Raw genomic sequence first — 13,808 nt, 5'->3', positions numbered from 1 at the left:
CGAATATTATATGTCTCCTCAGATTTCGTGGGCCTAAATTATTTTCTCCCTAAGCGCGCGCAATTTTTACAGAGTCATGTGTCATATAAGAACTCATTGAAACGAGTGTTCATGGACAACACTGGTCTGGGGTGGGGAAGGGGGTTCAGGATAAATAGATCCGAATTTGCAATCCGTGTCTTTAGTGAAATCATATTCAAAGGAAGTTGAATATCTGAGAAATGGGTCGTTAATTGCCCAGTAATGATCGTATTAAAAAGACATGCATTCACAATTGTTCAATGCTTTTTCTTAAAAAATTGTGTTCAGAATTGTCCGTGCTAATTTACACTTAAAATTTTGATAATGGAAGAAATCAGAGACAAAAATACAATGGGAATGACCTTAAAATTATTTGGAAATTAAGCTGTACTTAAAATATTTTTTAAACAAAAAGTGAGATGGAGCTCCAGGGATAACTTCAGTAACTTGTTCATTGCATTTTTTTGAAAAAAAAAGAAAAAGTAAATTCAGAAACTTAGTTACGAAGGACAAGTAGATTGCAAAGCACATTTATGGGTGATCAAAAAACAGCTTGTGTTCTACCCACTTTAAACAGGAAAGAACAAATCAAATTGTTCATAAAGTTAGACATCAGCTGTTCATCTCTCGAAAGTGGAGATAATAATCTTCAATTCGTGCCCATAAATCCAGCACAATTGTATTGACCATTGTTTAAATGGTTGAGAAAAAAGCGTTGAAGCGTTAATTGCAAATTGTATTTTCTGCTTCAGGCGAGTGGCTAAAGTCTATCAAAATGTCAGACTATGAAGAGAAGTTCAAATCGAACGACATAGTCGGAAGTCACCTCAAAATGCTGTCAAAGGACGACTTGGCAGAACTAGGAGTCACTAGTTTAGGCCACAGACTCACTATTGAACGTGCTATCAAGCAGTTACCCTGACACAAGATCCATGCAACTCATCATTCCAACCTTATTTGTAGCGAACGCTTCCAAAACTTTATTTGGTTATCAAAGTGTTTGAGGATATTGTTTTCCACATCCTTCAACAACAAACGTGTTGGTTATTTACTGGCCCATTAATCACATATTTTTGCAAAAATAGCCAATATTCTCAACTCCGAAGGAAAATCCGGGAAAACAACCAAACCCAGAAAAATCGAACGTGATGTTCTTTTGAAAATGCCGAAGCAAGATGCGGAATAAAATATAACCGAAAACGTCTCTGCTCAGTATGTAAAAAATTATTTTGTTGAAACTTCTGAAAAGTTTGAAAGTATGTGTGAATGTTTGTAGGACATGAAAATGTACAGATATAGCTTTTACTTAATTCAAGAGCATATTTTTCTATAATTGTGCAATGAATAGAAAATTGATTTTGGATCTTCTATTTTAACTTGATTCTTAGCAATGGCGGTCAATAATCGGTCATACATATATTGATACTTATTTATGTTTGCTTTCGAAATATTGAAATATGATTTAGTAGCAAATCGGAACGAATCCAAAAAGTTATTAAAAACTATAAAAAGAAGGCTCCGTTAATTATATTCTCACATTATTTCTCATTTCGATTCATTTGCAGCAGTTTACAAAGCTTAACGCATAGACACCCCCGGGGCCAGACACATTTATAATTGGTTGAACACAGGCAAAAAATTTGATCCTTTTCATTTTCCTGCAAAATTCCACAGTAAACAAACAACTTTCTGTTCTTCAGAACAACAACAAGGCTCGTTAATATGCGTTTGCACAGAATGTTCCCACCCATCTCATTTCCAATCTGTGATCAACTTTTAAACAGTTGGAGAACAGAAGATGTTAGAATTTCGATCAAACTAGTCCTAAACTGAGTTCTAATTATTAGAAAGAAAATTTAACGTACCAGATTAATATGACGAGATCAAAATTGATTCTAGTCAAAAAATTTATATAAAATGAATACTCAATAAATTGTGCTTAGAATCAATATTCGGTTCAGACTGATGAATCTAGATAACTATTATTCGAGTGAGATCATTGCATGTAAAATCTTCCTCGCATGTAGTGAATGATTATGATATCACCGGAAATGTGAACGAATTCTTAGAAAAGTGTTATTTCATACTATTGTTGGTATCCCCTGCGACTGATTTGCAGAAGCAAACCATATGTGGTATCACTTGCGACCCCCACAGTAAATCTTGGTGAAAAGATAAGTTTTGTATCTTGATTTTCTCGCAGTGATAATGGGTATATATACAGCTGATTTTGAGCCCCTTTTCATCCCCAAAATCAAATTAACATCTCGACTTAATAATCAGATCTCTCCTTTAATACTCTAAAATCTACTGTAAAATATCTTTTTTGTTAATTTCTCTTTTCTGAGAAATTGGTTTTTCTAATTAGGTAAAAACGCTTTTTATTCCAATTGTGAAAATCGATAACCAAACAGGTTATGGGCCCAGACCCTAGTCTCTCAGCTTAACTGCAAAAGAAAGACAAGATAGTTAGAAACTATGAAAATGGAATATGAAAAGAGAAATTGTGCAATTCAAGGGGGAGTGTTAAAGATTTGAGAAAGAACAACCTAATATAAATTGAGCATAAGATAAGATTAACAAGAAGCTCTACTTGTGCAACGTATAATTGACTAGAGAAATGAAGCCTTGAGGAACAAGAAAGAACGCAAGAACAAGATATAAGAGATGCCCAAGTTAGAGAGCTTTGGACCAGTAGGTGTAAATGGGCCGCACACTAGGCTTGCAAGGGATGCTGGTTCGAATCCAGTAGTGGTCCATTTTCACAGTAGTTGCGCCTGCTTAGACCCCCTTCAATGTTATGAGCCCAACAAATTTCTAAATCAGAAAATTAATTTCTAAGACAAAACTAATTTGTCGTTGACAGTCATAATCCTTTCAACTTAGTACTTTTTCTTTTCACAACTATTTTGCCCGCTCAAACTGCGATGGATGAACAATCAATGAAGCTGCTGACTCACAGGAAAGCAACGGGACTTTCGAATCGGGAGCACGAGATTTGTGGCGATGATGGAGACGAAGGGACTCTATAAATCACTACCTGGGACAGAGGAGCAACTCGATAAGCCTGCACCATTAACCAATGGGGCAAGCAATGATGAGAAGAACCACAAGGTGCTGTAAGATGAAAATGAGAAGGAAGTTGTAGACATCACGAAGCAAACAAAATAACGTGTGATGTCATCTGGCACTGCCTCCAGACGCAACAGCCCTCATGCTGACGAGACATGATTGTTTGGATGACGATGGCATCGAAGACGGAGCAAAGGCTTGGAAGCTTTTGCAGGTGATATTTCAGATTTTGGAGACACCGACAGTGGTGTCTTTGGTAGCATCGCTTGCTCGACTGCAGCTCGAGGTTTCTGAGGATTTGAACAGCTTCTTTATCAGAGGACAGGTGTTGCCCACACGGCTACAGGAAGCAGGGGAATCAGTCTCGGAGACCCTCTTCAACGCCTTGGTCCTCAATGGTCAGCAAATGACAAATGAAATTTTTGTTTTAGAGGAAAACTTCAACACGGCAACGAAATTCACAGAGTAGAGGCAAATACTGTAGCATTTCCATGAGAGCAAAATACAGGGACACAAGGGACAAAGTGATTCAGTGGCATTAGCAGTGAAGCGTGATTTCAAGAGCAGACCCACGAGAGGAAACTGCCTTGTGTGTGGGATCCCTGGACACTTTGCCAAGGACTGCAGGAGGAAGGAGACACCACAATAAAGGAAATGCGGTGAGAAGGGCCATCTAGACAGGGCATGCAAGATACAAAGAGATGGAGGCAAACATGAGTCAGTAGCAATGGATCCAACATTGGCTACACCAGATGAGGAATACTGGGCAGCTCTTACCCAGTCGAAGTCAGCAGGCATGCTAGTGGACAGAGGTTGAACGGATCACATAGTGACAAACTTCGAAGCGTTCCTCAACTTTGTGCTCATTCGATCAGTGGTCTAAAATCCCAACTGCGAGGCCTCCAGAGTGGTGGACGGAGGCTGTGTGAGGATCAGCATACCTTCAAACAAAAGCGACTTCCAATGCAAACTCAGGGATGTTTTGTGTCTGCATGATTTTTCCTCAAACCTCCTGTCAGTCTCAAGACGCACGGATTGGGGACATAGCTTCATTTTTGAGAAAAGAAGTAACTGCATTAAACTCCAGAAGGGTAGTGAGTTTAAACTAATACAAGAATATAAAAATGTTTTAATTACACTGCTGCGCTCTATAGTTCAAGATGAGTTGCAACAGCGTGAAACGTGACAGTGCAAGGAGGTGGCGCAGACAATTGGGTCATTTGAATCAAGCGGATGTGGTCAGGAATGCTCCAGACACAGTGGCAGCACCCGATGATGTATGCAATGTGTGGCCAAGATCACAAAGACTCCAGTACCAAGAGTGGCAGAGACCCAAGCAGAAGAGAAGCTGGAGAGGGTGTTCACAGACGTGATGGGACCTTTCAGAGTAGTCACTGCCAGGGTTCCGGTTTTGCTTTGTGTTTGCAGACTAGCACACAAAATTTGAATTTGTGGACTTGCTTAAGGCAAAGAGTGAAGCACCCTTCAGCCTGAAGAAAACGGTTCTCAGTATGGGGATGCCCATGAAGCTGAAGCAAGACGATGCGAAGTTGTTCAAGATGTACTACTCAGATGAAGACATTTTACAGGAGGCAACCATAACAGAGATGCCACAACAGATGGGCAACAGGAAACTGCTGGAGATGACAAGATGCTTGCTCATTGACTCTAGACTTCACAAGATGTTGTGGGGAGCAGCTATTCTTCACGCAACAACAATCAGAAACTTAGTTGTGAGACAAGGTCAAGGAGAGTACCCAGCAGAGTTGATGCGAGGTATAAAACCTAAGCTTTCAATTAGTAAACTATCTATTTTTGGTTGCACAGTCTTAACGAGGAAGAGGGACAGAGACGTCAGCAAACTTGAGCCAAGGTACTGGAAGGAAACTTTGTGGGTTACACTGAAGGAGACAATGGATACCTGGTGTTCGTTCCCAGCACACGCAAGGTGGTGGCAATTCAATATCAGATCATCAAGGAGTACGAAACACGCTCAATCCTTGACAACACAGAGACACCCGTCCTAATCAATGAGGGGTCACAGCAACAGGGGATCTGGTACCCAGGCTATGGTTATCAAAACGATGGCAACATGGAAAAACATGGCACATCTTCTTCAATGAAAGCGGAGTTGCATGAAGCAGAGAGCGTGAACACACAAGAAACGTTACTGAGACTGGATGCCTCTGATTTCAAGGAAGCAGCCCTAAATGAAAATACTATTGCAAAACGAGGGAGTCTCAGAGACTCAGAGTCCTTGCAAGACAGTGACACAGAAGACTTTTCACGGTCAGAGACAGTTGCTTTCACTGAAGGGTCACTGGAGCAAGCGGACAGGGTAGAGCCCAGACGAAGGAAACGAGCAAGGAGTGTTTCGCATTTTTTTCGCAGAAGTCAGCACCCATCTTGATGTGACTGAGGATGACTATCTATATGGAAACCAAAACAGTCCACGAAGCCAAGCAAGGTGACGATTGGGACCAGTGGCGCCCGACACTAAATAACGAGGTCAAGGCCTTCCAAGACAACGAGAGATGGAACCTAGTGAGACCACAGAGAGACCGGGACTTCATACCGGGAAAATGGGTCTACAAGTGAAATAGGTACCCAGTGGTCAAATCGACAAATACAGATCATGCTATGTGGCGAAAGGTTTCAAACAAGTGGAAGGACTGGACTACTTTGAGACTTTTGCGCCTACCTGTAAACCAGAATTTTTCAGGATTCTACTTCAACTATCAACGAAGCAGGGCCATGTGATGCACCACTTTGATGTCAAGACGGCTTTCCTGCACTCATCAGTAAAGGAAGAAGTGTATCTGGAACATCCACAGGAATTTATAATACAAGGTTCAGATGGAGGTAAGTTAGTAGGTCGACTGAATAAATCGAATTTTGATTTGAAACAGGCTGCTAACAACTGTTATAAGAAGCTGGCAAACTTCCTATTGAGAAATAAAATCATCAGAAGCATGTGTTCACCACACAAGGGTTAACCAGACAGGAAAACTTCCGAGTGAGACAGGGTTTCACAAAACAGGGGTTATTCAAAGGGCATGACACTGATCTCTGTTGTGGAGAAGGAACTCGAGGCAACATTTCACATGGAAAAAAGAGGAACACTACACTGTTTTCTGGGCCTAAGAATCAGACAAGAAGACGTAACATTCGACAGAGAAAAAAGATGCTACATAGAGACAAAGATTCTTCATAGAACAGTCGACCGGGAACATAGTTGCTACATAGAGATAATGCTTGAGCAGTTTCAAATGGATTATTGTAAACCCGCAAGAACTGCAGCTGAGTTGAATTTGAAACTTTAGACAGCACAGAACGGAGATGAAGAAGTGGATCAAAGGATCTACAGAAGCTCGGTTGAATCACTTCTGTATCTGGCCAAACAGACGAGGCAAGACATCATGTTCACGGTTAACATTCTGTCCAGACACATGAATGCAGCTACCATTCAACACTTACTATGCAGAAAATAACTTCTGCGATACCTCCGAGGATCCAAAGACATAACGCTTACTTCCACAAAAGAAGCTAGTTATGATTTGGTGGGGGAATGTAATGCAGACTAGTCTGGTAATTTGAACGACAGAAAATCAACGATGGGTTATTACTTTAAGCTCAACGGACATGGCGCGGCACTCAACTGGGGTGTTAAAAAGTAGGTTACTGTTGCTCTTTCTTCATCAGATGCAGAATATCAGAGCATGGAAGGAAGCAGTAGTTCAAGAAGCATTCTATCTGAAACAACTTCTAGGGGATTTCGGCATCCAACAGAAGCATCCAACAGCAATTGGAGAAGACAACCAAAATGTATCAAATTTTGTTAAAACCCAGTCATTCACAAGAGGAGCAAGCACACTGAGAAAAAAATTCACTTCATTCAGCACAAGACGGAAGATGAGACTATTTCAATTCCAATTTCAAGAAACTGAATATTTTTCTTGTTCGTCAAATATGAAACGCCTAAAAACAAAGCTAGCAAAAAATTGACTTCTTGTATTCTAAAATTAGTCGGCGGCTACAGTCAATTGAAATTTCAATCAACTGCTAAAACTCATAAACTGAAACCAAACATCAATTTTGTTTTTAGGTTGCCTTTTGATCAGTATTTTTTATGAATGACAAAAAGAGCATCGTGACAAAGTGTGGTGGAAAAGGCCTCAAGTAGAAAGCTATGCTTCCGCAAGCAAAGTTCTGCTTCCTTTTTGAAATTTGTTGTTGAAAGTAACCCTGCGGGAGTTGAAACTTTAACTCACCATTTCAAAGAAAATTTTAGCCAAACAATCTGGCTGTAAAACATTAGAGAAGATAAATGCGTCAATTGAGCCAAACAATATTGGAACATTTTTGCTGCATGGATAACTTTTTTGAACTTTAGATCCAACGAGCAATAAATGGCAGCAATAAGATGAAAATTTGTTACGTTAAAGTTTTAAATTATTCACGTGTAAAAATTTTCACCAAAATGATTTTTTGTAATCTGTGCTCAATTTTGTTCCAATCAAACTTTTCACCATTAACATAAAAACAAACAATGATTGAAAATCGTGATATTCAAAAACAATCAAGCACAAATATTCACCAAAAGTTTTTAACCTTCCTCACGCCAAAAGATGAATTACCCTAAGAAGTAGGGGGTGCTGCATCAACAACAACGAGGAACAGTGGTGGAATGTCCATTACACCCCCCCCCCCATCAAAAGTTTTCAAGTGATCTGCAGGTCAAACCCATTTGACTGTGTCTCCATGAGCAAGTGGGTTTTCCAGATTTGATAAGGGAGGTGGCCTCGAATCAGTATATGCAACGCACCCCGGGCCAAGGAATTTGGCTAAATTTATGTAAAACCAGCGGTAACTAGCGTTGACAAGACGGAAAACTCACCGTAGTTCTTACATAATTTTGCGTTGAATGCGTTGAATTTAGCGGAGATCTTACATATTTTGCGTTGAATTTTAGCGTTGATCTTATATATTTTGTGTTGAATTTACATAAAATCAACATGTAGAACTCTGGGTATGGGACTCGCACCACTGACCTCCTGCTTAATTGTCGCCTTTTCTACCACTGTGTCACAGAACCTTACTTTTCACAGGAACCGCACTTTTTACAAATCGGACTGTAACATCACGTTTCACATAATTTTGGCGTTCCTAAGCGTTGATCTTACAAAATTTTGCCTTGATTTTAGCGTTGGCCTTACACAATTTTGCGTTGAATTCAGCTTAGGCCGTTGCGTGCAACAGAAACTGGAAAGAGTTGAAAGCAGAGAAAAGTAGAGCAAAAAATGAACGAAAATCGAAAAAGATCTAAGCTCAATTCAACGCAAATTATGAAAGATCTAGGCTAAATTCAACGCAAAGTATGTAAGATCTACGCTAAACTCAACTCAAAATATGTAAGATCTACGCTTAAATCAACGCAAAATAAGTAAGATCAACGTTAAATGCAACGCAAAATTATGCAAGTCCTACGCTGAATTCAACGCAAAGTATGTAAGATCTACGCTAAATTCAACCTAAAATATGTAATACTTAGCCAAATTCAACTCAAAGTATGTAATACTGGCGTTGAATGCGTTGAATTTATGTAAGATCTACGCTACATCAAACGCAAAATATGTAAGATATACGCTAAATTCAACGCCAAATATGTAAGATCTACAGTAAATTCAACGCAAAATATGTAAGATCTACGCTAAATTCAACGCCAAACATGTAAGATCTACACTAAATTAAACGCAAAATATGTCAGATCTACGCTAAATTCAACGCAAAATAAGGAAGATCAACGTTAAATGCAACTCAAATCTATGCAAGTTCTGCGCTAAATTCACCGCAAGATTATGCAAGTTCTACGCTGAATTCAACGCAAAATATGTAAGATCTACGCTAAATTCAACGCAAAATTATGCAAGTTCTACGCTAAATTCAACGCAAAATTATTGAAGTTCTACGCTGAATTCAACGCAAAATATGTAAGATCTACGTTAAATTCAACGCAAAATAAGTAAGATCAACGTTAAAGGCAACGCAAAATTATGCAAGTTCTACGCTGAATTCAACACAAAATATGTAAGATCTACGCTAAATTCAAACTAAAATATGTAATATCTAGCTAAATTCAACAAAAAATATGTAAGATTGGCGTTGAATGCGTTTAATTTATGTAAGATCTACGCTCAAGCGTCTTTTTAATTTCGCGTCTTTTAGCGTTGACACCTCGACCCGGGACCGTTTCCATCATAGCAAGTGTCCATAGGGATCCCCCTAGATAAGAGTTATAACTTGTCAGAGAAGAGTTAAATCAACTGTTCACAGATTGAATTTGAATCAATTGTACCAGCTTTTCAGTAGGCAACCATAAAAACGCGTTGATCCTAGTGCAAAATACATATAAATATTTAAAAGCTGAACATTTAACAGACAAAGATATGGATAATATCTTATTAGCCTGTATTGACCATCATACAAAATATCCAAGAGTTGAAATCTACGATCAAACAAAGTCGTCAATTAAAGCGCGTTGTCGTATCAACAAGGAGGCTCGTTAATGTGCGTTCGCACATGATGTTCCGACCCGAGCTGATCTACATTTTTGACTAATTTGTCAACCAAATTAAGAGATAACCAAAAAAAAATTAAGTTTAAAACAATCGTTACATACCGAAACTATTAATTGAGTTACATTGGGCCATGCCTCTTTACAGCGCTCACGAGATCTGCCAATAAAACGACTACGAGAACAAAAACAAAATACGAAAACTTAAAAAATTAACGGCAAAGAAACTCAGTACCTAAATATGAAAGACCTAGTAAACAACGTCAAGATGCAATCAGAAAAAATCTTAACTGCACAAACAGTTTTAAATCTTAACTATACTGCAGACGGAACTTTTCCTTATTAAGACTAGGTAACCTAAAAAGAAAGAAATAATAAGGCGAAATTCAAAAATCTATCAACATCTTTTAAACCAAATAATCACAAACGTCCTAAAAATCAATAGCTATTCACAAAATAAATCTCGATAAATTTACTAACAAGTCAGTCATTACAAAACTGATAGGATCTGTCTTTGGTTAGACTAAGCCATATAAACGGACTAAGGATGCGAAAAAAAAACACAAGAAGTTACAAACAATCCGCCATAACACAAATTATTGAAGCCATTAAAATCATAAGCCATTTTCTGATTATCGTTTTTTTATTTTAATTGTTATCTATACTAAAACTATAATGAACCATTAAATAAAGTCACGTGGGCCTCACTTGAAAATAATTGGGCTCTGTTTTCACGCGAATGTGGTAAAAGTAAAGAAAAAGAATCACAAATATTGACCACTGACAAAACATTTATGAAGATGCATATTGTCCTACAAACAAAACATCAGTTACGACATAATATCAAAAGAAAATACACTTTTGAATTACAAGGAATTGGATGGGACCTCTCAATAATGAGAACAAGTTACAATTGGACGAAAAGAACAACAAAAACTTAAATTAAAAAAATTGAAAACGTATAATATCATAAACTTTAACTCTATTCGCTGACTGCATAGAATAATATCTTTCTTTCAACCGTAATATTGCTGCCTATGAGACGTGTCAGCATTTTACGACAACATAAAGAGCAAAAAGAACAGCAAAAACTGCAAACTCAAAAAAAGAGAGAAATGTCGAGGCCATCAAAAAACAAACTTTTCAGTAAGAACTTTTAATTTTCGGAATATTTTTTAACAGCAATAGGGTTCTTCTTGTTTCAACTATAAGACCTCAAAAATGAACAAATAGGAACAATTATTTTAAAACCACGAGATCTTTGGAAAATTCGTAGTATCAACGCCATTAAATTCAAAAACTTTCAAAGGAAGTCAATAAACGCACTACATTATGCCTCGATGACAAGAGAAGGCTGTTTGTTGTTCATGAGTTATCAATAAGACATCAGAATAAGTCGTATGACTACGAAAAAAATAACAAGCACAGGCAGATACAGTAGAAAAGAAGGGGACGAAAATGTCGAAGCCATTTAGTCCATAAACTTCTCTCTTAAAACTTTATTCATGATTCTATTAGCGTCTTCTCTCAGCCATTCGGAACTTTCAATAGTAGTATAACGTGATAAGTTTTCGAAACGAAACAAATTGATAAAAAATATCCAAAAACTTAAAAAAAAAATATATGAATACTCTTCGCATCGAAGTCATAAAACCAATAATCGAAGATAGAACCCCTAACCAGATTAATTTTGGTTGCAGTAGAAACGACGGAGGTCCTATCATTACTGAGATTGACTTAAAGTTCACAAAGATAGGTTTAAGATCGGTTGTCATTTTAAAAAATTTTTCGAAAAATTATTTTCAAAGACTCAACAGCCCTTAGCTGTCCACTTAAAGCTCATTAGGAAGACTATTGCACATTCAGACAACGTGTCTAGGCCATAGGACTTCAAGAGTTCAGCACAATCTCAAAAAGGAAATCAAATATTCATTAAAAGTCACGAACACTCAAAGTCGAGGCCAAAAAAATATGAGCGATTCCTTGAAAGAAAATTTTCTGTTCATTGGGCATCATTGGACTGAAAACGAGGTTTGTCATTAACAAAATCCTAATCAGAGAGGTGACTATTCACTTGGTGAATTAAAAACAAAAAATGTAAAAAGTTTTCTGCAAAAAAAGGCTCACAAAAAAATTCGTGCTCTACTAACATTGAAAATTGACTCTCGGAAGGCATTATTTTCAGAATTGAATGAATGAAAAAAATGAAGATTTGAAATCAACGTGATGTCACATTGCTGTAACAAAATATTGACGACGGAATGACAAACCTAGATAAAAGATTTCCGCAAGCGCCTTGAAGCGCCGGGCTTTCTTGAAAGACATTGTAATTGCAGCTTAAAACAATATGTTTTGTCTGAAAACAGTTTTTCTTTACCTCGCCAGAGATGATTTAAAAATCTGTTAAATCGTCGTTTTCGTAAGGAGAAACATTTAAGCGTCGATATCACTGAAGCCTAAATCGTTCAATTACAACCCATTCAGAACACAAACAAAGTAAAAAAACTTTTATGTAGTTTGACAAAAAATGGTCAGAACGAACGCTAAAATGTTAAGTTCGAAAAGTTTTATTTTATGAGAAACAATTCTTGCAACGCTGAACGACAGCCAAAACATTACAAATGGGCAAATGTAGGTCAGCGAGAAATTGGCCTGGGTAAAAATGTCGCGAAGTAACTAATATTAAAACTCTCAGATCTCCTATCAACTCAACCAGCCAAACGACCCATTAAGAAAGCTTTCGGCAAACAACAATCTTTGAAAATTAATTGAACGCGAAAAAAATCAAATTTTCAATATAGGTGTGAATGAAAACAATCAATGTTTTGCTACTACAAAGTTGCAAAACAATTATCAAAATTTTTTTTGTTGGATACATTTTTGCTAGATTGTATTTAAAATACTACGAAAACCATATTCGTTTGAAAACAACGAAGTAAAACGTGAAAAATTCAATAGCAAAGGACTGTTTAAAATAAATCCAGGTAGCCATCAGCCTATGAAATTCAAACAAAGAAAACAAACAAAAAATATTAAAAGATTTGAAACATTGAAATACTTTAATTGAAATGTCAAAAATGCACAAGTTTCAATTATAAAGAAAATGCATTCATTTTTAAACGTTTAACGCTGTGGTGGCTGCGTTTAACTACTTAACAATGCAATTGGAGGCCCAATCAAACGGTGCAGTTAGAAGAGCATGACAAGCAAAGGTCACTGCTACATTATACCGAAGCCAAATGGATTTGTTCACATTTGCTAAAACTTATTTTTAGCAGAAATTAACTATTCATCGTTGCCAGTTAATCTTGAATTACGCAATCAAATCATGATTATTAATTCGAAATCTTTATTGTTACAACAAATTGAACTCAAATGCAGTCTGACACACAGGATTTTTTATGCAAATTTTAGTAAATTTTGCAGTATTCATACCAATTCATAACGTTTCCCGAACCCCAAACTTAGTGTATTCAGAGAATCATACAGATTCAGAGAAAATGTTATCTCGATCCAACCAGCAGTTCAGAAGTGACAAGTAAAACATTATAAAAAGAGCCTGCAAACTACCAAAAATCAGGAGAAAATCGAGGACTTTGAGTTTTTAAAATGACGTAAATTAGATATTGAACCACTTTCCTTGAGCGGTAAAATACCTGTTACCGTACATTGCTTTTGTAGATCATCTTCAGTGATTGCACCCTTTAACCTATATTTTACTTTTGAATTGAGAATTAACTTGCATGTTCGGAATCTTTCCTTCGGAGGAACCAAATTCTAAAGTAAGAGAAATTTTGTGCAAAGCGTTAAGTCAGTTTCTGTTACTGGCCTAAACGACACCTACGTTAGTGTGATAATTTTATCATTGAAAAAAATAGAGAGAATTGATAACTTTGATGTTTGAAAAACTATTATTATTATCGTTGGATTTGAACCTTAATAAAAACTGCAAACTGTCTTAGGTTGAAACTTTGCATAGCTATAGCCAAGTTTTAGCGCTAAAATATTAAGGAATAGGAGCTCATAAATTCGATTTGTAATTTGAGTTATTAACAAAAACTCAAACAAAATTTGATGGTTTCGATTTGAATTATTTTATAATCTGAGCGAACCTAATTGCTGAAAAGCGAAGCTGAAGAAT

The 13,808-nt window shown here is 37.1% G+C and overlaps 1 protein-coding gene across 6 annotated transcripts in view; it reads left to right on the top strand.

Moving 5' to 3' along the window:
* LOC142337400 (uncharacterized) overlaps positions 1-1,384 on the top strand; it is a 113,352-nt gene extending 111,968 nt beyond the window's left edge. For all 6 annotated transcript variants that reach the window (XM_075386570.1, XM_075386571.1, XM_075386569.1 and 3 more), the window contains one exon: positions 774-1,384. In XM_075386570.1, the coding sequence (XP_075242685.1) occupies positions 774-943 (170 nt within the window). In that variant the 3' untranslated portion in view covers positions 944-1,384. The remainder of the gene's footprint in view (positions 1-773) is intronic.
* Positions 1,385-13,808: the final 12,424 nt, after the last annotated feature.

The sequence above is a fragment of the Convolutriloba macropyga genome, chromosome 4 (genome assembly GCF_964194025.1).
Source record: "Convolutriloba macropyga chromosome 4, txConMacr16.3, whole genome shotgun sequence".
Lineage (NCBI taxonomy): Eukaryota > Metazoa > Xenacoelomorpha > Acoela > Convolutidae > Convolutriloba > Convolutriloba macropyga.
This window is presented reverse-complemented; position numbering and strand designations above follow the sequence as displayed.